Source organism: Labrus mixtus, chromosome 21 (assembly GCF_963584025.1).
Source record: "Labrus mixtus chromosome 21, fLabMix1.1, whole genome shotgun sequence".
NCBI classification, from domain to species: Eukaryota; Metazoa; Chordata; class Actinopteri; order Labriformes; family Labridae; genus Labrus; species Labrus mixtus.
The window spans coordinates 18,040,675-18,066,598 of NC_083632.1; the positions used below are offsets into that span (position 1 = coordinate 18,040,675).

At 42.7% G+C, this 25,924-nt stretch overlaps 1 protein-coding gene across 2 annotated transcripts; it reads right to left on the minus strand.

The window, feature by feature from the left end:
• Positions 1–25,354, minus strand: LOC132954951 (signal transducer and activator of transcription 5B-like). 2 transcript variants are annotated; one of them, XM_061027503.1, is made up of 19 exons: positions 25,180–25,354; positions 21,645–21,779; positions 19,519–19,675; positions 18,294–18,383; positions 16,683–16,860; positions 13,650–13,780; positions 13,270–13,421; positions 12,898–13,053; positions 11,280–11,459; positions 10,518–10,605; positions 8,110–8,232; positions 7,924–8,016; positions 6,090–6,296; positions 5,825–5,919; positions 4,525–4,667; positions 4,246–4,401; positions 4,002–4,053; positions 2,091–2,195; positions 1–897 (listed from the first exon to the last, which is right to left on the minus strand). In XM_061027503.1, exons 2-19 carry the CDS (start codon positions 21,770–21,772, stop codon positions 774–776), a joined length of 2,358 nt encoding a protein of 785 aa, XP_060883486.1. In that variant the 5' UTR covers positions 21,773–21,779; positions 25,180–25,354; the 3' UTR covers positions 1–773. The 2 variants fall into 2 exon arrangements, with proteins under 2 accessions (XP_060883486.1, XP_060883487.1); XM_061027504.1 differs by lacking the exon at positions 1–897 and adding an exon at positions 1,793–1,893.
• Positions 25,355–25,924: the final 570 nt, after the last annotated feature.

Below are 25,924 nucleotides of genomic sequence, written 5' to 3' on the forward strand. Positions count from 1 at the left end.
TGAAGTTTGAACTCAGAACACAGAGCATTTGTTTTATTTATAACAACGCAGATTGAATCCTGTTCTGTAGCCACATCTAGGCTTTTTTTTTCTTAATACAGAGCAATAATAAAACCAATGTGCCTGACTGGAAGACAAGTGTGTTGTTTAATGGTTGCACTCTCGTTGTACTCTCAGTCAGTCTGTATAACGACCATGTCCTCAAAGCAGCTGACTCAAATACTGTTTGTCTTCACAGTGGCTAATGTTCAGTAAATCGTACATGATCTCATCTGAGGATGTAGCAGAAACTAATAACATCACATGACAAATATTCACTGTAATACAAGGCGATTCAGGTTGTCGACATTCAGCTGCAATAACTGACGTTGTAACTGTGCGGACGGAAATCTTTTTTTAAAAAAAACATTGAAAACAAAGCTTGTGTGTCTTCTGTGCATTTTTATACAAAAGTCTCCCAGTTCCAGCTGAATGCTCTTTAGGCACGTTTGAATAAGGGTTTACATAAAACATAACTCTTTGTCCCAAATCAAAATCACTTACGGGACACATACATAGGCAAGAAGAGGGCTATTAAAAAACCAGACCTGTATCTCCCAGAGCTCCTGTAGGAAGCTAAAACTGAGGCGGAAATAGAGACTCCTGAAGTGCATCATGCTCAGGTCGCAGATAAATGACGGGACATCTCGCTGTGGGGACAGTCCAGTAGGGATTTCAGGTGTGTGTTTGTGTCCGGACCTGAAGGTTTGCAGCAGGTTTTCATTTTTTCGGGTTCAGGACTGCTGACTGCTCCACTGGTTGGCCATCGGCCGGCGGAGCAGCTCCTCGACGTGGCGTGCCACGTCCATGGTGTCGTCCAGGTCAAAGTCTCCGTCTGCGTCCAGCATCGTGTCAGGTCTGAGGGGGACAACAACAGAGCGGGAAGGTTAGAAAGATCATGAGAACACACAACACTCATAACATCTCGGACTTGCACAAAACAACTTCGGCACACACAGAAATGCAAGAGGAATAACATGGACGGGCTGTGTCTACAGAATTCAATACACCCAGAGGATTTTCCTGAGCAGGAATACAGAGCGGAGGAAATATGGCGTGTAGAGGAGCAAGAGGCAGCTGCAGCAGAGGGTGAAGCAACACCAGTCAGTGAGGAGAGAGAGGAAGAAGAGCCAGCCTCGAGCGCTGGTATATCCTGTAGAGAATGTCATCGGAGTGGCCCTGGCTTGCAACAAGCCAAGTGCACTCTGAGTGTTTAAGTGTTTGAGCCCTTTGGGTAGACGGGAATGACAGAGCCCTTTTCCTGGAATTTCTGCATCAGAATGTATGCATGAATGAATGTAGCATCAGTTTCAAAAAGTGTTTCACCTTTCTACTGCACAGATGATCGTGTTTTATTAAAGTCTACCTTCCCCCAGCGACAAATGTCTTCCTGAAGATTGTAATGCAGAAATGTTACATAGTACACCTTAAAGTTAAAGGGGCAATATGTAACTGACACGTAGTGTTTAAAATGGGTACTGCAGTCAAACTTCAAAACATTGTAGAGAGCTGTCTCCCCCCCGCCCCCTCCTCTCTAGAGTCGATGTGCACGCAGGTTTCCATGCCACGGAAGCTTCAGTGTTTAGCCAGCTCTGCATCCGTCTTGAAACCTTTCTGTGTTCTAACCTCTCTCCATTTTTTTAAAAGCATCTCCAATATTGATCCTAGTTGCACCACGTTTCTGCTCGTGGAGCTTATTAGAAAAATGCAGAGGCTTTTTAGGTCAGGTAGAATCAGTTAAGTCTGAACCAGTTTGCTTGCCTGCTTCATCCCTGCAACACCTGCTCGTTTGCCTGGAAACCTGAGGGGAGTACAAAACGACCGTGTGGGGATGCCTTAGAACCACCTACTCATCTGGTTAAAACAAAAACAGACCATCCGGAATGGAATCTAAATGGACGACATACTGGCTGCTGCGTTGTCAGAGAAGCCAACACTTCAACAAAGCATGTCTTAATGTCTGATGATATCTTATGGTCATTTTATGATTTCATTTAGTATATATCTTACATATTGATTTGTTAATAAATGAAATAAAGGAGAGTACTTACATAGGAAAGACACTAAAGTTGTTGGGGTTGCTGACAGAGGGAGAAGCTGTCTGGTCCATGAATGCAGGAGTTCCTCCACTGGGTTCAGGGTTCTGGGTTGTGAATCTACAAGAGACACAAGCCTCACTTTACTTCAGCAGTTAATATGATGTCTGCTACAGCTCTACCAACTGGACACATCTGATAATAACTTGTATATGGAGAATACTCATGTCCAAATGGCTGGTGATGTTAAAAACAATCAGTTCCTTCATTGAATGCCAGGTGAGCTTACCAGTTAACTCTTACTGGTGAAACTGGACACTGGCCGTTTATCATGGTACATGGTATTTACCAAGAACATCTCTGGTCACTGTATTTGCACTTCTACAACTCTGATTACTTTATTGTATTGACACCTCTACCATCTGGATTATATTCTAGATATTTTTTCTTCTAGTGTAGTGCGCTCAAGCGGCCACACTTCCAGTGTTGAAAAATGAAGCCGATGCGGAAGTGCCAAAAAACTGCAGTTCTTCAAGTGTCCACTTGAGGCTGGCTGCAGAAGCACCCAAAGTCACATACACACCCATTCAAAAAAAGACAGTTTTTACAGCAGAAATTAACATGTTTACAGCCTGGTTCAAAAAACAAAATAGGACTGATTAGTTTTTGTCTTCATCGGCACACATTGTAACAGGGCTGATTTAAAAAAAATATTTAATCTGTTTTGATTTTAGGCAGGATACGAGTTATTCTTAGTTATGTGCGTGTCTGACCTAATATTGGGCAGGTGGGCGAACACAAGAATTGACCTTATTGACACTGTAACCGTTCTGATATGACATAGCACTGCATGGGAGCTAAAATGCTGTTTTGATGTGGGGCTGCTGGGTTCTAGGTTTGCAAAATGGGCAAAACAAAAATAGGATCACTTGGGTAAAGTTAGCCAAACACTAACCCAAATCAATCATCCATTTCCTGACAAAGATTTGCATTTATTATTGCTACACAATATGATAGGAAATATGTAAATTCCGGGCTTAGCGTAATTGTACTTTGATAAAGTATTGCTTATAGTAAAATTAGCTAAGATTTGGTTGAATGCTAAAGTTAGCACTTGTTAATAACGGAAACCTCTGGTGTTGAAAAATGAAGACAATGTGGAAGAAAAAGGAAAACATTGCTGTTCCTCGAGTGTCCACTACTTATCTGCTCTGATTTGATCAAGCCTAAGAGTTATTCATAAATGTATTTAATTATGGGTGTGGCTGATTTGACTGAAACATGGACACGTTGTTGCTGTTAGCCAGGAGGCTTAATGCCTGCCTCAGCTCCACCTCTTTGTCCATTTCTAGATTGATAGAAAGTTAGTGTGAGATATCACGTCCAATATGGCGCCCACCATAAGGCTTCAAAACGCCTCTTTTAGAAACTTATGGGTGATGTCACTGCGACTACGTCCATATTTTATATAGTGTATGGCTGTAACTGAGGTGTTGTATGGCCAAAATTCACCATCCATTGTCATGAGCTGTTAATGATTTGCAAGTTTCCCTTTAAATGTACGATTGAACACAGTGACATTATGACAGCATGTGAGCCTCGCATCATCAGTGTGGCTGCTGCTGTGTCATTATAGTGAATTCATCCCAGAGTCCTGTTATTACATCAAAATAATCAAACAGTGTGAGAGACCCAGATATTTAAAAAGGACTAAAGGTTTAATTATATACTACACAGTGCAGAATAAGACATCTGTCTACTACATGAGTGAATGATTTCCCTTTTTTTTTTCTTTAGTTTCACTGCCCTTTTTCTGGTTTCCTGAACAAATTCAACTTTAGCACCTTCTTTTTTTCCAGCTCTGTGCATCTGAAATGATTTAAGTTTTCTTTAGCAGCTTAAAAAAAACACAAAAGAACAACTTACTCTGGCACAACTTGTTTGATCTGTGGTTTTACGTATCCATCCACTGCTTTAGCTGCAAGAAAGACGAGCGGCATTAAAAGAATACACTTCAGAGTTATTTTAACGATAGTCTTATCTTTGCAATGGATTCAGACGCCTGCAATGACTTCACAGAGTAGTGTAAATACAGAGTTAAGAAACCATCTCTGAGGAGAAACATCAGATTTTTAGACGAGGCAGTGAAGCGTTGAATACAAACACGTACAGAGTGGAGGGGTGTAGTACTTGGCGAAGACCTCGTCCTTGGGCCGGTCGGGGTACAGAAACAGAAGGTGGTTCAGGTCGCTGATGCGGTCTGCCAGGGAGCGAATGGAGAAGTCCTTGGTTGTATAAGGCAACAGATTCCAGACCAGCCTCTCACCTTTCCAAGAGACAGGAAGAACCAAGTTACAATCACCGTACTGATACACTCGTTCAGAGAATCACAGAACTGATTCAGCTTTCAGAATCGCTCTCCTTAAGAGCACTGTCTGCAGTTTGATACCTGGTTTGTTGGGGTTCTCAGCCACCCAGGCGATGGTGATGCCTCCGATTTCTGAGTCGCTGAACCGCAGCAGGAAGGTGCCGTTGGGTTTGGACAGCAGCATGTCCTGTGCCTGCTGCTTGTTAACGAAACCCAAGATGGCCCTGCACACAAATACACAAACACACAAACACCATCGTCAGTCAGTGCATCTTCTTTGTCACAGTGCCATGGTTGAGTCACCAAAACTTGAGTTGAGTCTTGAGTCCTGACTGCTCAAATCTGAATCGAGTCACCAAAGATGAATCAGAGTAAATCCAAGTTGAGTCCCCATTATTTGAGTCCTAGTCCAAGATGAGTCCAAGTCCTTAAAGGTGCACTGTGGAGTTTTGGTGGTGAAATTTGAAAGTTGGAGAAGTGAAACAATTCTATGCTATATTTTCTGAACTAAATACACAAACTTTACTCAAAGGAAAAAGGGTCACTGGAACACTGTTTGGAGCGGAAAAGCAACCAGGAGAGTTTCAGTCTCGCTGTTGCGGACCCCCCCCCCCCCTTATAACTTCTCACGTAGCATTTTATCTTCAGTGTTCCAGGGAACAAATGTTCCTCTGAGGACAGTTTGTGTATCACAGAGCGCTGCGCCCATTTTTTTTTAACGGCAAGCGAGACCTTGCGCAGATACGCTGAACACAACGACAATGAATGGGTTTGACAGCGGCATGAATCGCCCACCGCGTCCTATTGGAAAGGCCCTTAAGTCCGAGTCATCGGTGCTCGAGTCACAGTCAAGTCTCCGGCCCTTAAAATAAGAACTCAGGTTTGAGTCCTAGACTTGAGTATTACAACACTGCTCTTTAATATCATGCTAACATCAGGAGTTTTTAACTTGCAACACATGAACCCTCTCTTCAAAGCTGAAAAAACACAGGACTTCATGTTGTCTCAAAGAAACCCACAGCGCCCTAGAAACAATTCTTCTACTTTATGTTTGAGTTATCTAGACCCTTTATTTTCAGAGCGGAACATGTGAATCAGACCGTGTTTCCTTTTCTGTCTTATCTGTTAGGTGCTCATCAAGGTTGCAGAGTTTCCCCTAAGATCTTTACGAGAGTTTACAAAAGTCAGAGAGCTTTTTACAGCTCCCTGTGACCTTCTTTCTCCACCGCATGGTGAACTAAAACTCATCTGAACCAGCCACTGACGACTGAATATTTTCTCTTCACTCTTATTTTCCATATCTGGAGCTTCACCTTCCTGCATCAAGTGTTGTCTAACTTGACACAATTAAATTAGTTTCTGTGGAAAAACAAGTCATTACCCATCATTCCAGTGAGGCTTGAGATGTTTCTTCATGAGCTCCACGACGCCATCAAACCACTGCCAGAAGGTGAAGTTGCGTCCAGGTAAGCTCTCCTGTAAAAAAATCAACACGTTTAATATGTTCAGTATGTGCACATGCACACAGGCAGTCAGGCAGTTTTCTTATTTATTGATCTCTCTGTGTGTGTGTGTGTGTGTGTGTGTGTGTGTGTGTGTGTGTGTGTGTGTGTGTGTGTTTCTGAGCGTGAGACAGCAGGCCTCACCCGGTTGAACTGGGCCCAGGATATAGGCATGTTGCGGTATTCCTCGGGGTTGTTGCCGCTGCTCGTGAAAGCCTTCTGTGCCAGGAACACCAGGTTATCCTCCGACAGGCCACGCCCGCTGTGCATCTCGGCCTTGTACTTCATGTCGAGGGCCTCGCACAGCTGCGGCCACAGCACCTTGTCTGGCACGATGAACGGCACCCTGCCCTGTGAAGAGGAGAAGTGTAGAAAACATGAGACAACAAGCAACGTTATGCATTTCAAAACCAGATCATCTATTTGTTATTAGGCCTCTAATTGTTTGATTAATGCCAGATATGGTGAGATGCAACATTTGAAGATTGTATTAAAACATATAAACAGTCCTTTGAGCCGTAATTAGCATACAAAAATATGTTCAGTATAACAAATTAAATCACAGCCAGGCAGCAGACATTCAGCAATCACTCATCTGTTGTTATCTTTGTCGTTTCACATTTTCAACGAATCCCATGAAAACAACAATGTTTCCTTTTCTAATGACCCGTGCAAAGATTATTTGATCAATCAATGGTTGATTGAGGGATTATTAATTAGCAACACTTTCAATAATCCCACAACAATTTAAATCCTGCCAAAGACCGTCTGGTTCTGGTATCCTCTCCTGAATATAAGCAGGACGCAGAGATTAGTTTTCTTGGATTGTTTTTATACTAGGTGTAATGATGAAATGAGAAGTCTTGAAACATAAAGTCTTAAAGGTATAACGAAGACTCATGCAAACTAACACAGAAGTTTATTGTGGTGTTGAACAGAAATAAAAGGCTTGCATTGAGGATGTTGCATCAGGTATTAATCAGCACTGCACTGCTTTAAGGCCCTGACACACACCAAGCAGACTAGCAGAACTAGTGGCGACGAAGGCCGCCTGTGGCGTCGCCTCTTGTCTTGGCCAAAGAGTTGCACTAGAACACACCGCAAAGACTACAACCGACGGCCAACCACCACGTACGTTCTGCGCATGCGTGAGAGGAAATAACTCTCTATGCCAGCAGGCGGCAGTAGTCTGTTGTTATGATACGAGAAGACCATTTTCACACCGCTGTCGGTCACCACTCGTGTTATAGTTAGCCTACTAATCCAGAATAATGTCTGATAAAAAGTTGAAGATGGCGCTGGAGTTATCAGCCCTTGGTCTTTTAGTGGAAAAAGAAAAGAAGAGGAGGAGGCGACAAATAAGGAGAAACTGCACTAATGGGTGAAAGCATGGCTGGAGATAAATTAAACCTCCGAACAGCCAATCAGAGAGATCCTTTCACCAACCTCGCCGACCGACGCCGATTCAAAATGTTGAATACCCACTAGAGAGAGAGAGACACCCCTCGTGGAATGGCACCGCACTCCAAAAGTGCACAGGACGACCAGCTGCCTGATATGCCTCTCTGAACACGCCCACAATCCAGTGGGACAATAGCTGCTTGAAGAGAGCTCAACCTCTCTTAAAACCACCGCGACACAGGCAGCTGTGTTTCATCAGGCAATCAAGCCTTCATTAAAACCAAGCCTTTGGGATTTGCCAACTACTTTTTAATTGATTTATTTCCAAATTTACATCTAAAGGCCTTTTTGGATGGCAGAATTGTTTTTATAGTTCTAGGAACTGCTGGAACCCGCCCCCTTTTTTTTTTTAGTGATTCCGCACCGCAGGAACTATGATCTATTTTAGTTTAGTAGAACCCCGTTCAGAGGAACATTTTTAGCTCCTGCTTCAGAGTAGGTTCTCTTCCAGCACCATGGCGTGGTGAATGCAGACAGACAAAAAAAAAGTCCCCTTGGTGCATCAAAGTCAACCCACCGGCTCAGCGAAGGCGTTGTCCCACAGGACTGTAGCTGTAGCATTGTTGTCCTGACTGCCGTGAACGATGACCACCACAGGTAGAGATAAAGTCTGCAAGATACACACAGCACAAGAACAGAAGTCATTCAAGTAAACCATTACCAGAAGTGTGAAAAGCACAGATTTAATATCTGATGTGGTTACTTTGACGTGGAAGACCAGCTCGTTTCCCCCGACGCTGAACTGTGACTCAAACAGAACTGTGAACTTCTCCTCCGTCACCGACTCTGCACCGCGGCGGTCTGAACGCTTGATCCGCTTCAGTGACTGCGAAAAAAACAGAAACACAACAAAGACTTAAGGACACGACATGTGAGCAGAGACAGGAAACACAGCCCGTGTAGCTTCATCTGAAACAGTTTTATTTATGTACAGTGCAGCTGAGTGTTGGAACGGTTGGAACATGCTGTAGACAAATCATGTGACCAGTGTGTGTGTAGCTGCCATGACTGTGGCTGCTGTTAGAAAAAAAAACCACTCAGGAATCTGTTGAAGAGCTTTGTGTAATCAGTTCACAGCTGCATTTAATCATCACAAACAAGTTGCATTAGCAAATATTTTCATACTGACCCTTATAGGATGGATATATATTTATATATATAAAAACAAACAATTATAGTGCTTTCACACTGGCAGAAAACTCCTGAAAAACTCCAGGAGGAGCTGCATGTGTGAACGCAAACAGACACATTTTTCACTCGGACTTCACCCGGAGTTTCTCCTGCCGGACCCCTACTATTTTTTTCTGCAGCAAGTCCGAGTGAGCTGATGTGAGAACGCAGCAGGATATTCTCCAGAGAATTCACCACGAGCCAATAGGAGGGCGAGTGACTTTTATATACTGTGACTGCTGAATGGTGCATAGAGTGTCTGCACACGACCACTACGACCTCCGTGCAAGTCATTAAACAGCTGCATTACGTTTTCTGTTCGTCAGGATGTTCTTCTCCTCTCTTTTGTTGATAGTGTGATTCCATTTAACTACACGTAGCATTGATATAAAGGCAAATATTCTCATTATAGCGTCGTATAGCGGACTCTGTTGCTCCGTCCCCTACTTCAGAGTCTTTGTTTTTACTCAGGAGACCCCCCCCGGCCCCCCCCTCCTGTCTGACAGGAATAGTCTCCCGCTGTGAGGAGCATAATGTGAACAGACAGGTCAGGAGAATATCCGGAGCAGTCCTCCTGAAGTTATCTAGATATTTTCAGGAGTGCATGATGTGAAAACGGTTTACTGAGAGAATTGCTAAGCCTCCTTTTCATTTTGATGATATAAAAATTCAATATATTTCAAATCTAGAATCAAAATCACCACCCCGCTGCTGGATACATTCATGTGTACTACTCAAGACATCATTGGTCATTGATTTCAGTGAACCCAAACATGGAGTAGTTTCCTGCTTCCTACGTGTCACAAATATTTTGAAAGAAAAAAAAAAAGTCTTAAAAACGTGTTTGACTATACAGATTGTGAAATGATGGGTGTGTGCTGGTGTAAGAGAGGGTTGTAAAAAAGGGAAGGGGGGGGTTTCCTAAGCTGTCATGTACCTTCCTCTTTTCATGTGATTTGTCACTGTGGTGCGGCTCAAGCTGTCTACCACAATCATCACGCTTTCATAATGTAGAGCCTTGAATATGATATTTAGATACTTGATATCAGCCAATGGGTACACTTTATAAATCATAAACAAAAAACTCCTGAAGACACATCCAGGGGTGTGTCCAGAGGGGTGGCATGGGCCCCGATTGAAATCTGATCGGCCACCCCTGAATCCAAATCTATCATTGGCTATTTGTCTAAGCAGAGGCGGGACTTAAATAAGAATCCAATATTTTGTCTGTTTTCAACAGGCTTATCTTAGTAAGTTCAGTTGTTAACAATTACTTTGCTCTTTTGATTAAAATTCCCAAGAAAAACCTTGTGCACACGGTCCAACTTGCAATGGATTTAATTGCCAATAAATTTATTTTTACAAGTTAGACAGTGTACAAGAGTTAAGTACTAAATACTAAATTATGACATTTGACATACATTTCTGTTTTTCAGTCCGTAAAGAATCAAGCTAAGAAGATTTATATGTTGCCAAATTGTTTTATTAATAAATCATGAGTGGGCTGGGGAGAAAGGTAAAACAAAAGTTGAATTTATTTGCGTGCATGTGCCCACAAACGTCATGCCATCCCTGCTCAGTACCCCAGGTGGGCCACCCCGGTTTAAAAAGTCTGGACACGCCCCTGGATACATCTGCAAGCTGTCTTGTCAGTGTGGCTGCTTTGGACAGTATTAACACCTCCTCTTGTGTGAATTGGCAGAAGGCAGTATGTGCTGAGGACAGTAAGTAGAAAATAGGAAAATGGAAATATTCTAATTCTCTGCTGCCCATACTCCCTGTGAGAGCTCAAACAGGATGTCATGTTGTTACGCTTACTGAACTGCTGAGCTCTTATCACACAAACAAGAGCAGGTCATAGTGGTGGTTAACATTTGATGATCAGTAATGTGTCATTCTCAGCTCCTGAAAGATAAAAAAAAGAAATCCTTCAGATCTTACCATGTTTCTGAAGTGAGCGCTGAGGGTGCCTGTGGCCTGGTGATACTCCATCACACAGTTGTTGTTGAGGATCTCTCCACTGCTTTCACTATGAGGGACAAAAACAGATCCGATGATGATTAAGAACTACTTGAATATGCCGACGAAACTGACGATTTCTATTGTGTTCAGCAAAGTCCATAACCTGCAGTTTCTGTGCAGCTGTGGTGCTCTTTTAGTAACATGCCCTTTGTGTAGTTTGCTCTCCTACAGGCTACAGTACAGTAGTTGAGCTCTATTGTGGCCTATTGTGAAAGTTGTGTACAGAACCACGTCCCTCAAATCTTGCTGCCCACCTCCGCTGGCCACTTGTTGACTTTTAGTCTTTCATTTAAACCAGCGCTCTACAAACTGTATTCACTGAACTGAATACCACCGTTTGCATTAAATGCATCATAATGACGGAGAACAGATGGTATAAAGTTGTGCTGCTAGCCTTGCTATGTGTCTCAGCACAGCTTGCAATACACAATGAATGGGAGTGAATTTTTGCTTCAATTTCTTCATGTCGTGTGCAGTGTGTGATGGTGAGGGCTGCACTCAGTGTTTTACACTGGTAGGTAACACCAGTATGTAGGATACAATCAAAAGTGCGTCTGGTAGATACAGCAGATTTTACAGAACTTATTGTCATTTTAATATCAAAGCAGAGGCTCAAATTAAATCAAACTAATGACGAGTGCAGTAAAAATGGCTGATTATGAGTCTGCCTGCATTCCTCACCTGTGTGTGCTCTCATTCTTCAGCAGAGCTTTGGCCTGCTGCTCGCTGACGATCACAGCCTTAACCTGAGGTGGGTTCATGTGGACGTTGAGCTTCCCGCCCACCAGAAGGCGCACTGTGGCTGCGAACTTGGTCTGGGTCTTTAGCACTTGAGGCGGCTGCTTTTCAATGATGAAGGTACTGAAAAGAGAAGAGAAGACGGCAACACGATGGCCGGTCAGTATTTTATCTCACAAGAGGATCTGAGTGGAAATTGATGTTTAACCACAAGCTCTGTGTTTGACGATGTAGATTTGCGTAAGAGAAACTGTCCAACAACAGAATACGCCCAGTAGAGACTTTTAGACTTTAACTTTATTGTCCCATATGGGAAATTCTTCTTCACAGCACTGTACAGATTTGACAGAAATCAACAAATAGTGACAGCACAGAGAAAAACAACAGTATACATTACACAATACTAAAGCCCGACCGATTTATTGGCCAGCTGATAATATCCAGTGATCACAGTGTCAAAGTCACAGATATGCGGCGATATTACTACATTTCATTTGAGTGTGATCGTATTAAACTCGCAGTTCTCTTTAACCAGCAGAGTGTGCTCTATGGATTACAACAAGCACTATCACCCTCCTTCATGCGGGAACATGCATAGTTATTCTCTTGTTGAGTGACCATCTTGTCTTCATTATAAATCTGTTCCCCAAGTGTTTGATAACTGCAGTTGAGGGATAAATAAATGTGGAAATCTATATCTATATGTATCTCTGCAGATCCAACATAGATCCAAGAAAGATATCGGCCAATAATCGGTATTGGATTTTTTTTCTCCCCAAAATTTTCGATACCAGGTATCGGCACCAAATATTTCACATCAGTCGGGCCCTACACATTAAACACACAAAAAACACACGGCTAATGTGTTGTTCCTTGTTACATCTGTTTTGTAATCTGTGTGTCATGATGGATGCCGATCTTGCTGGCTGCAAACTAATCTACCTAGGCCAGTAATGGCTTCGGGGATGAGGCCTTTCTGCACCTCAGTGCTCTGTACCCTCGCCCAGACAACAGAAGAGGGAGGTGCTGACTTAGTGGATGTGGTGATGTCCTGTTCTATTGTGGTTGCAATGCGTCTGATGGCTAAACTGTTCAATGCTGTGCGGTTTGGTGTGGAGAGAGCAACTATTTTGGCAGCCATGTTGGTAAAGCGTGTAAGTTTGAGCTGATTTAGTGACTGTGAGCATTACACGAAAAGCACTCAAATCCAAAAAAGCAACTAATAAAGGCAAAGTGGATTTAATCCCTCTCATTGTCAATGCACCCTGACAAATACAAATAAAATAAAAAAATAATTTCAAATGAAGCCTTGTGTCTGTTTGTGTTGCTGCCTGTTGAGGTTGAATCTAACCTTGACCAGGTTATGTCACATGCAGAGTGAGCATGCAGAGAAGAGTGAAACTGAAGCCTCACTTTATTCAGTTATTGTGCAATGGGATACTGGTATTATTCTGTGGTTTAGACGTGCGAGTACACTGCACACTGAGTCTCCGATAAGTGTTTCACAATCAGCACAGAAATCTGAACAAGTACAGAAAAAACCATGATGTCTGCTTCATACCTGGTGACCAAGGCGGAGATGATATCAGTGATGTCAGCGTTGAGCTTGCTCAGCAGTTCTTCCATGGGGCCCGGCAGAGGAAGCTGCTGGGTTAGATGTTCACAGCGTCGGATCTGCTGTCGGTTCTGCCAAATCAGGTCAGCCAGCTTCTCGCACCTGGTGGAGAGAGAGATAGGGGGTGGATAGAGGACAAAGTGAGCCTGTGTTGACATCTACAGATGAATAAAGTTGTATAAAGATAAACAACTTTACTGAAAATGTTGAAAAAAAATGTCCTTCTATCTATCACAGACAAAATCATAAATCAGCGAGTTAGCAAAAAAATATTTATCATATAGGCTAAAATAATTTAAAGTCCTAAATCATAAATACCAGGACTGGAGGACATCCAGCGCCCCCTCATGAGGACCCCCGTTCCCAGCCAGCTGCTGCCTCCTCTTCCATTGGATGAGCTCCTCATCGAGGATCAGAGTCTGCTGCTTCCTCAGCAAGGCCAGAGTCTTCTGGTGTTGTTCTGACAGATCCTGCAAACACACCAACAGCCCAACCCTCAGAAACATTTGCAAACGCAAGACTCAAGTAACACGTGGTGATATAGCAAACGATAATATCATGATACATCATTCTATATTTGTCATCATCGTAAAACCTACAGTTAGCAGTGATAAAAGCTTTTGATTTTGACAGGCTCCACACCGCGCCTCGTCTTGTGTGATTGTGTGTGTGGAAACGTGTGTGTCATGTCTTCATACAAGCCTGTATTTCTGTAGTGTGCTGGCCTCTCTGGTGAGCCAGGCCTCCACAGTGGTCCTCTTGCTCTGCAGGGTGGTCTCCCGCTGGGTGCGCTCAGCAGGAGGCAGAGAGGAAAGGCTACTCAGCTGGGCTGTTAGCAGAGGACGCAGGAGAGAGAGAGAGAGAGAGAGAGAGTGAGAGTGAGAGTGAGAGTGAGAGAGAGAGAGAGAGAGAGAGAGAGAGAGAGAGAGACGGGACTTCTTCAGAATGTGATTTCTGCAGGCAGTGCTGAAACTCAGCTCTGACGTCATTACGCAGAAGTTGTGTGATACCGGTGTCCAAGTGTGGGATTTTTTACATTGCTTTACAGCTTTGTGGAAGCATGAGAAGCACGCCCTGTAAACAAGACACACGCTCAGGCCCTGTTTACACCTGGCATCAACATCCATCCTGGGTAATCAGATAACAAGTGGATAGCACATTTACACATTGCATAAACAATTCTTGACAATTACCAATGCATCTCTTTGACCACTTGACAAAGCGGGATAAGAGGGTAAACCTGGGTGATAAAGCCTAAGGTCAGAGTTTTCTGTGTCACCAAGCTGGCTCTGTTTGAACCTGACTAGATCACCATGGTTACCGCTGTTGCCTCACAGCAAGGAGGTTCCTATAAACCCCCGTCGGACAGGGGCTCCCTGGACTGTTTGCCCTTACCTCCCGCCCAATAGCAGGTGGGATCGTCAGTTTAACGTGGCTGCTTTTACAACGAATACCCAGATAATTCTATAAGTCTGGTATCATCACATATTTAATCAATTACGTTACTTCTGTGTATTTTTCATAAAGTGAGAGGCTAGCCGACCGTATTAATGGAACATGGACTTGAGCTTGTATAGCTCTTTTCTAGTCTTCTGACAACTCAAAGAGCTTTTACACCGCATGTCACACCTACACATTCACACACTGATGACAGAGGCTGCTATGTAAAGTGACCATCAGAAGTAACTAATCCCCTTCATGCACATGTATACGCGGCTGATGAAGCAGCGGGAGCAACTTCAGGTTAAGTGTCTTGCCCGGAGAAACCTGGACATGTGACTGCAGGAGCTGGATATCAAACCCCGACCGTCCAGTTGAGAGATAACGACCACTGAGCAACTGCCTAAATCATATGTATCGTTGTTCAAGTTTAAGAGTAGTACTGTGTGTGTTTGTAATAGAAATAAACAAATAGCTCGGACGGTTTATCTGATGATGAAAACCAAACTATTAATAATCTCTTTTCTGCAGCGTCCCTCTCCTTCCGTGCAGCAGTGAGCTGTTTCACAGTAATAACTCTCATTATTTTAGTCTGACAGAAGCAGACAGTCGGTGAGTGTTGATTTATGTCGCGGAGGAAGAACCAAATGGCGCACTTATTGGTCCCTCTTATGTGAGCACACACACACAACCTGAAGCAGAAAGCCTGAACTAACATGTTAAGTTCATGAACAGCTTCGTCGTACCTGATGTCTCTTATCAGAGTTTACTGAAGCTCACTCCAAGAGACGCCTCTGGATGTTGAGCTCGCTTCGTGGTACATCCCTCTTGGCCAGAATGATGTTGAGTGACGGACGATTTGGGAACTTGTTTCTGATTAACTGCTCAATATTTCTCATTTCATCCCATTCAAATGCAAATGTAGCTGAGGCATTATCGAGGGGTATGTAAGGTCAAATCACGGCCCGTATTGATGAGGTGAGAGAGTGCTTTTTATTTTTCAACATCCTGAACATGGAGAGAGCACATGGAGGCGGACGAGAGATGTGACCCATGAGGAGTTCATCACAGTTTAGAATAGTGCAGCTGTTAATATAACACAGATCTTATGAGAAGTTTCGAGCCACAGAAAGTGTCATTGAGCCTGGATCTCACGCGCTGTGCAAAGTTCAGGAATGAATAAATCCCATTTATTTTAGTATTCTATCTTGTTGATGTTTATTTGTCCCATTTGAGAAGATTCTTCTCTCTTTGGCTGGACTTTGGTGAATGGAGGATTTTTGTCACTCTCGACCTCTTGCCTAGTGTCTGACAGTGAAGAGGTTCTCTGAATATTTGTAACTATGGTTGAGGACCCGAGACGTTTTCTCATCTTGTGCATCGCTTTTGATCAATTGCTGGTTTTTACGATGGACATGATGTACATGTCGTGCTTGAGCATGGTACAGGGCAAATGGGCCTAATGTGAGTGCGCCCCAAAAGTGCAGATGGGAGTGTGCCGGGTGGCTGAGACAGGTAACGGGGAGCCGGGTTATGGAGGGCTTTATAGGTGATAATTAACAGTTTGAAGTGGATAAGCTGGGGGGTGGGGAGCCAGAGGTGGTCACGGGTTCGAGAGTGTGTGTGAAGACAAGCGGCAGAATTCTGCATATTAATTATTATAAGTGTGTATGATTTTCCTCTGTTGACTGAGGTGTGGCTGATCTCCTTGCCGTTTAACTTTCTGTATACTGTAGAGGATTCTGTCTCTTAAGGTGGTTCAAAAGGTTTTTCATTGCCAACCGATATGCCAACATTTACTGTGCAAACTTTGCAAATAAAGGTGTATGTGCCTTGTCAGTTTGGGCAAACCCAAACCAGTTCCATATTACTGAGATCAACCTCATTTCAAGGAGTAACTCTTCAGTTTTTTTTTTTCCCAACCGTCCTTTCCACTTCAATGTGAATCCCTCCCTATGATTGGTTTAACTCTGTGTCAGTAGGAGGCACAAAATGGACTAGCAAATAGTGTTATGTGGCTGAGAAAAAAATCTTTGTATGCATCAGGGTACTAGCAAAGAACTGCAATGGACAGAATCCTTCATGACCTAGTATAGTCCTATCACACAGCCCTTACCTTTCAGGTGTGAACAGCTGTACATAAATCTGCTCCCCTGTGTTCAAACCACCCAGGAGGCCTCAATAATACCAGCTATAAATCCCTGTGTTAACGTGACATAATGTTTGAGACTGCGTGCATGTTTGTGCATGTTTGTGTGTGTGTGTGTGTGTGTGTGTGTCTTCGTCCTCACCCTGGATGCGCAGGTTCTCCTGGTACTGGATGATGAAGTACTCCTGGCTGTGCTGCAGTTTCCTCATTTCATTCTCAGTTTCCTGTGTGGCCAGGCGGAGCTCCTCAAAGGTCTGGTTGATCTGCTGGTGGCGCTGTGACAGGCTGTCCATGGCCTGCCCCCCACTCCCACAGCTGGCCTGCACACAAAACATGCAAAACGATCCAGATGTTGCTTTTATGCTTCTTTGTTTCTTTCTTTCTATGTATAACATTGACACATTATGTATTGTTGTGAGATAATTACTACCAGCTTTGTTACTTAGATTTGAATCCTGTATACAAATTAAACGAGTATGCACACACACATCTAAACTAAATAAGACAGACAACAACAAAACTGAGGAAGTGAAGTGCTTTAACACTGCAGGGATCTAATGTCCTCACCATCAGAAACTGTTTTCCAAAGAACCCTATGCAAAACTTCTGTAACGTGATGAATCACACCGTTTCCTCTCGGCTTCATTTGAATCAAACACGTCAAACTACCGGGGGGGACAAAAACAAACCCATAGATAGATAGATAGATAATATGAATGGACGAAGCCTGAGTGACATCACCCAACTATTAATACATAGTTGTTTCCCTGCTGAAATGCTGTCTAACTTTAAGTCAATCCAACGACAGGATGAGAGCTGGAGCTGAGTCGGGTTTTATAAGCCTCTTGCCAAACCTTATTCTGAATAACGCTCATCCTTCAAAAAATCTAAAAAGATGAGTAATCAACAAGTTAACTACCTGATCGAGGCATGAGCGAATCAGACGTATTTGGTTTTTGAACCAGGCTGTAAACATGTTTACTTTTGCTGTAAAAACTGGCGTTTTTGAATGGGTGTTAAGCCGTTTTCACATATGCACTCCGGATAATATCTAGATATTTACAGGAGGACTTCTCCAGAGATTCTCCCGACCTAGCCGTTCACATATGCTCCTCACAGCGGGGGACTATCCTTGTCAGAGGGGAGGGAGGTCGGGGGATTCCCCGAGGTAAGACGTGACGTAAATAAACAACATGGAAGTAGCGGCTGAAGAAACAGAGTCCGCTACACGACGCTATAATGAGAATATTTGTCTTTATATCAATGCTATGTGTAATCCAATGGAATGACAACATCCACAGAAGAGTGGAGAACAACTGACTGACGAACAGAAAACATAATGCAGCCGTTTAATTAGGTGCACAGAGATCATAGTGGTCGCGTGCAGACACTTTATGCAGTCACTGTATATAAACGCCATTCTCTTTCTATTCTCTGTCTCTATACGTCAGCTCTGTGATTGACCAGGGTGCAACCCCGCCTCTCGCCCAATGACAGCTGGGATCAGTTGCAGCGCCTCCACGACCCAGAACGGGAAAAGCGGTAAAGATAATGGATGGATAGATTAATTGAATGTCCATTGATATCGTTCATTTACTATCCTATAATGCAGTGCTTCAACAGCACGTTATCTCGTCCTGTGTTCTGCTACATGACATAGTGAACATGGCGCCCTGCTATGTGCCGGCTGTTTCATTTTATTCAACTTGAATTGTTTTGCTTTGAGACAGACAAACAATCCTTTATAACTTACATTTGTAGCTTCCTGAACCAGCCTCTGCTCTGAGTGCAGGATGTGTTTTATGCATCTCACCAGCTCCAAAGGACATCGATCATAGGTGCTCTGCAGAGATTTCACACAGACAAAAAATTAAAGAGGTCACTTTTTGGCACATTAAACAGAATTACAGTCATTTCCTGTAGACATACCCTTTACCTCTTGCATAACTCTCACATTAACCACTGACACAAAAAAAAAAAAGAAATCAGCTTTTTGTCTTGTCTTCGGTCAGGAATACTTCCCCAAAAGTAGGTTAGATTAGAGTATGCACTCACAGGGACACCACCCAATCATTCATAAAGGGAAAAAGTTCAATCCAATACCATATTAACAATTATGCCAATGTCAGAGTCAGAGCTCTTTCTGTTCAGCTAACTGCAATGGCTCTGCTCATATTGACTTTTTTTTTTTTTTAAAGCTGTTTTGCACACATGCACACAAATTTCTAGAAACTTTAGGACAGTCTGCCCCTGACCTCAGGAAGCAGAAAAGCCCCCGCTATAATGACCTGCTGTAATATGCTTTTACATCAACACACAGGTAATTGGACGTTTTCACAGCCTAACTATGGATAACACGTATCTTTCATCAAAACGGATGCATTATTAAAAATCTAAAATGTTTTTTGAACCAGGCTGTAAACATGTTGTTTCTACTGAAACAACAGGCTTTTTTGGCTGTGGTGTGTATGTGACTTCCGGGACTGATGAAGCCAGCCTCAAGCGGACCCTCGAAGAACTGCAGGATTTTGCACTTCCGCATTGGCTTCATTTTTCCAACACCAGATGTTGCCGCTTGAAATTTCCCTGCGACTGCAAACAGAGCTGGCCAATCAGAGCTGAGTGGGCACGTGGGGAGGGGGGCCTTAAAGAGACAGCAACTAAAAACGAACCGTTTCAGGCAGAGGCTGAAAGTTATTGTCGCTATTATAAGATAAATAAGGAGGTTTTTTGAGCTACACAGCTACACAATGCAACTCAATAGGTGTCCCATACTGACATGAGTATTGGTGAAAGTGAGTATAATAGATCTCCTTTAAACATTACAACTGGCGGTCTGTTATGCATTTGTGTTACTCAATTGTCACACAGTACAATATAAAGTCATCAGTACTCAACCAATGGACAGAATACATGAGTGAGTGTAATAGAGAAACACCTTTATATCAAAGGAAAGGTAAGTAGTAGTTGGCTGGTACCTTGAGCTGGTTAGCATAGTGACCCAGTTTGATCTTGAGCAGGAAGCCGTCCTCTCCCCCCTGAAGCGTGGCTTTCTTCTGCAGCTCGGTCACCAGGTTGTCCAGTAGACGCTTGGCTTTGGCCTCCTCTGCCGGGTTGTCCAACTCAACTGAATCCCTGTAAATGGCATTAACACAAATCTAGATTATCAACCAATCCAAAGAAAATGTAAAACTCACTTTCGCTCAAACGTCTGGCTGTTGATTGAGTTTTTTTAATTGACCCATTAAGGTAGGATTTCTTATAAAAGGGTTTCCCATGAAAATCCTCGGCTGTGTGTGTTGGCCCTGCAAGTCTAATCCCTCATTATGAACATATATATTTAAATACCTCTCCATAGTGCTGCTGACACCAATCCAACCAAACGACAGAGTGGAATCAGTCCATTCATGAGGTCCACTCATGATCAGTGGATTGCCCCACTTGCATCTGTTTCCCTCTCCCAATATATGTTTGTTGACTGTTTTCATCAGCAGTATGACAAGGATGCACAAGAAACACAGCTCATGTTTTGGCAGTTTTAACCCTCAGACCTTGGACCTTTGCTAGACTGTCATCCCCCCACTCTCTCCTCCCGCCAATTTGTCTCTCTTCAGCTGTTGGATCCATTAAAAAAAGTTTGTTAAAAAAAAGGGAGGGAAACCAGGCACTCCAAAGAAAATTCTTTGCTATAATGGCTCAATCATCTAAAACGGCAGCATGTTTCGACCACAGAGGTCTTCATCAGGGCTGACAAACAAACATTTGTGGTGTGGCCACACCTATATGTCAACAACGACCAATGAGAATCAGTCACATACCAAAGAGAGAGAAGAAAGATGGAAGTCTTCAACCTTTTCATAGAAGACTTTAAATCATAATTTGTATCCCAATGTGCACCAGACTGGTGCATCATTCATCTTTATAGTGTATTAAATTCTCTACTGGAGGGGGGAAGGGGGGGTCATGTTCTTGTTTACCCCTAGAGTGTCTCAGATGTTGCTCAACAAGGCTTACTAAACCCTGTTGGAAACCCTGTTCTTTGCTCTTGTAAGGCTGACACTCGACATAATGGTGCCACACAGCATAAACAAGGTTAGAATTTCGATGCCCTCCTCCCACGTGGCCTCACAGCCACAGAGGTGGACTTTGATAGAGCTCATACAAAATCCAGGATGACATGGTTATAGGTTAAGTGTAGATCCAGAGTTCAGAAGATATAAGGTAACTGACAGTAATAGAATCTGGAAACAGAATCAAAAATAACCTTATTAAATCCATCTAACTGATGCTTTATGGATATCCTGGTTTGAATGATGATTTGGATTTTGGTGCTGATTAGTTTTCAACTTGCTTCAACTTCCTCTGGTTTGACTGCTTCTGGCTGTAGTTGACAGAGGTGCGGCCAAACCACAATAGTCGATTGGTAAGCCTTGTTGTAGACTTTTGCTGCATTCAGCTGCTCCTCAGATGGTCCCTGTTTCCAAGTTGGGAAGTCGTTCTTCCGACTTCAGTGTGTTCACGTAATTTCAGTTCGGAAAGTTTGAGTGTTAAAACAACAACAACAAACAGTGTGGATGAAGAAGACGTGTGAATGTCTCTGTTACAAGTCATGTTTGAGTAAAAAGTTCATGTGCAATACGTGAGTTTATCAAAAGTATCTTAACATTAACAAAACATATTTTGCCCCCCATGTCATGACGCATATGACTTCACCTCGGCAAGTCGGGAACCTACTTCTTTCCCGAGTTGATTCAAGTTGTTCGGACTTGAGCAGGTGTTCATGAGCATTTTACAACGTGGAAACTGGTTTTTCAAATGTGTCTGACATCACATGATCAAACAATTTCAACTGTCTCTTATTCCTTTGACTGCCTACGATTGGCTGTAGTTATTATAGGTGAGGCCAAACCACAAATGTTTGCAAGCCCTGATGAAGACCTGTATGGTTGAAACTTGTTGGCTATTTTATGATTTAGCTATTATAAGAAAGGCCATTTAAGCATTTCCTTCCTCAGTTTGACATTGTGTTCATGCTTGGACTGCCTGGTAGACACTGGCATTGAGACTTCAGAGTTCTAATGAAGAGCGAGGTTCTATTGCATACCAGAGCTGGCTCTCAATCCACTGGCTCAGGTAGTGTCGCACCTCGATGGGGAAGTGCTGGCCGTACAACGCCTGCATCTGGTGCAGCGCCTCACCCTGCAGCTGCTGGGCCTGGATCCACATTGCCATGGTGCTCCTGTGGAAGAAGAAAGATGGCAACAGTCTTTAAATTAATGCTACATGTAATTGGACATTTTCACAGTATCAACAAAATTATTCATTACACCAGTCGGTCGAGTGTTATGAATGTCATCGCCCAGTCCTAACCTTCAACAAAACCTGGTGAGGTGTTCAGCGTAAGTTACCATGGTGATCTACCCCGGTAAGATGTGAACCAGTTTTGTAGAAATGAAAAGCCAGAGTTAAACGTACAAAATGTAGAATCTTTTTAGAATGTTTACACTAAAATATCCAAATTAATTAAAAATGGACTCAACCTATGTTATATATATTCTATAGTTGAGTTCTTACATTACCTCAAATATTTCCAAAAGTTATCAAAGCCAGAGAAATTCACAATTTTAGAGTTGTAAGGGGACTTGTCTTGTTGTGGCGGCCGCCATGACAGAGCGGCCATGACAGACACAACAGTTTATCGTTGCCATAGAAACACTGGATGTGACGTCAAACACCGCACAGCTACTGAAAGCTACTGTGCTGTTAAATACTGTGTGTTGCCCTGAAGTGGGCTCGCTGACCTTTCAAGCATTCTTAACAGAAAATACAATTAGTGGTGGCCGTGATACAGAAAGAGCTGAAACTAGCTAAACCAACAACTTTGACCGGCTGTTCCGCTAGTCCTCCCCCAGCTGATGTTCAATCACAGGAAAATGAAATGAATGAAATGTGACTTGGAATGAACAATGGGACTTGGAATGAACAAGCAGTAACAGGAAATCAGAGATGGCTGTGCCAAAATGAGAGAGACCTCGCTCCATCACAGGAACCTAGATCAAGATATTGCATTCAATGTTCCGTGCTGTAGGCGGACAGAACACGAAACGAGAGGAGCAATCTCTGTGTTTACATCAGCCATGCTTGGTTTGAAGAGTTGGATGAGGCAATGGCAATCACAATAATTTCTGTTTCAGCAATAGTATGTTCCAAAAAATGTTCAGAGGTCCAGCAGCTGATATCAGCAGCAGACGTCTGTGATTGTAAATGGACATAAAACTGGACAATCAAAAACAGTAATGGACCTTAAATTAGCCCTTGATATAGGAAGCAGGGAGTTTCAAACAACAACAAAAAAAGTTCTATTTGAAGGATAGGTGCATAATAAGCTAAGTGCAAACCCTTTGAGACCGACACAAGGTTCTTGATAAGAGTGATCTACAGAGGCTAAACCTTAAAATCGACACTTAATGCACTAAAATGGAGCTTCCCCTTTCATTAGCTGTCAGGAGTACGTCGTTTCCAACATAAATTATGGTCATCAGAATACTGTGCAAGTCTCCGAATTCAGAAGGATGATTCTCAAGAATGTCTATTTAACTCAAACAGGCATTCAGTTACGGTAAGTACAAAGAACTCTCTCCAATTAGAAAGGAAGGACAGTTTAGAAATAGGTCGGTCATTGCAGAGAGTGAGGGGGTTAAGGCTGGGGTTTTCTCAAAATGTCAGGTATAGAGCAAACGTAGAGCAGGTGTAGAGCAAACGTAGAGCAGGTGTAGAGCAAACGTAGAGCAGGCGTAGAGCAAACGTAGAGCAGGCGTAGAGCAAACGTAGAGCAGGTATAGAGCAAACGTAGAGCAGGTATAGAGCAAACGTAGAGCAGGTATAGAGCAAACGTAGAGCAGGCATAGAGCAAACGTAGAGCAGGAGTAGAGCAAACGTAGAGCAGGTGTAGAGCAAACGTAGAGCAGGTGTAGAGCAAACGTAGAGCAGGCGTAGAGCAAACGTAGAGCAGGTATAGAGCAAACGTAGAGCAGGTATAGAGCAAACGTAGAGCAGGTATAGAGCAAACGTAGAGCAGGCATAGAGCAAACGTAGAGCAGGAGTAGAGCAAACGTAGAGCAGGTGTAGAGCAAACGTAGAGCAGGAGTAGAGCAAACGTAGAGCAGGTGTAGAGCAAACGTAGAGCAGGTATAGAGCAAACGTAGAGCAGGAGTAGAGCAAACGTAGAACAGACATAGAACAGACAGAACATACATAGAACAGACAGAACATACATAGAACAGACAGAGAACAGACATAGAACAGACATCGCCAGAGTCCAAAATTAACTTTTTGAATCACCGGCCAAGGTGGCAGGTAGATGAAAAATTCACCGGCCAAACATAGAGCAGACATAGAACAGACATAGAACAGACATAGAACAAACATAAAACAGGCATAGAGCAGACATAGAACAGACATAGAACAGACATAGAGCAGACATAGAGCAGACATAGAACAGACATAGAACAGACATAGAACAAACATAAAACAAACATAAAACAGGCATAGAGCAGACATAGAGCAGACATAGAGCAGACATAAAGCAGACATCACTCAGATCAGGCAGTTCATTTAGTGGTTCCGGTTATGATGGCTAAAGCAGAGAAGGATGATATCTTCAGCCCATGTTTGAAATGTGATTGTTTTCTCATTGTGTAAAGGCCGCCTTTCCCCTGCTCATCAGGTATTTTTATTTTTTTACTATTATGGTTCCTTTTATTGTGGAGCTGCAAAACTGGAAACCTGTCACATGTGAATTTAAAAAATGTAAATAATGATTTTCTCAAAAAACACAACATAGCAGAATGTATGCCCATGTGTGGACTCTTTTGGGTACTTTAACTTTCACTTGTATTGGGAGTAATAGGCTATTTGACCAGGAGTATCTCAACCTTAACTCAATTATTGAAGCTGTATACTTTGAGCATCACTGCAAATTGGTGCATGTGGGGCTTAAATTTAATGGGCTCCAAGAATTCAGCAATGTTGAAACGAAAACTGCAAACGTGAAAGAAAGAAAACCTTTGATGACTGTTAAGACCTGAAAGAATTTTCTTTTCGACTCAACAGAAAGACTAGTTTGATTACAGAGTTAGTTCAGTGGTAAGAATGTGTGCAAGCAAATGACACAATAACACATGACTTTCATTTAGACAAAGTATGCAATGTAGTCACTCAGTAAGAAAAGAGAGACATGTAACAGTAGTGTTGTATTTGTTACACAGTCGTTTGTGTGCTGCTCGTTTTCAGGCTAAACAAGAAAAGCGGAACACGTTCAGTCTGCAGCTTTCTCTTTCGACAACTTGGAGGAATAGCTTCGCTTGCAAGCATTGACTTGCTTGCTGTACATTGACATATCCTCCATGGGAACATGCAGCAAGCAAACTTGCAAATGGCGATGTGTGAGCGGCGATGAACAGATGCAACGCTACACATGTGGACTGTGAAGGTTATGAATTATTACATGTCTGACTGTGATGAGACGGTGCAACATCAGCTAGCTAGCGAAGGTAAGGTTAAAGCAGGCTAGCACAGATCGACCAAAACTTCACTTTTGTCAGCCACAAGTAGTAAACAGCTCGTTTACGATGACTTACCTTTAAAAAGACTGCAGTGAATCATACAGAAACCCCATGAACGAGCGGAGGGCGGCACGCAAACACACACACACACAACTTTTACACCTAACACAGGTTAGTAATCCTACATGTCACATCGCAAACAACTTTAACGCCTTCTGGTTTTTGGTAAAGCAGCTGTTGTTGTTCAGCATCAAGCTACTAAAGAACTACAAAACACAGCTACCGGTTATGAATTTCAAAATAAAACATTATAATCACTGTTGTTTGTAAACAAAAAAAAGACTAATATCGCGTTGTTGGCTGGCGGTAAATAATACAAAATACATCAATTAATTTGCTTAAGGGACGTATTTTCATGTTTCGCTCAATAAAAGTAGAATTGTAACAACAGTCATCATAGCGTTTTTTCAATTTTGTAAAAGACACTGGGCATTTCCGGTCTTATTCATGATAACTTCCGCCAGCTTGCTAGCTCTCGTATTTCCGCTAACAGCCCCACCTCTGATGATGAATCACAATGCTGGAAGCAACAGTTTAAAAACATGTAGCCTACACATTTAGAAACATCACTTCACCTGTTTTTGTTCCTAATGCATGGAAATAAGTGCATGATTAGCTATGAGCAGATCAATAAATAGGATATATACTTAACAACAAGATCTTATGTTTTTGGAGTCATTTTAAGACAAAAACATGAAATTCCTTGATAACAATATCTGATTTTAACATAGAATAATAATATATAGGCTACATAAGTGTT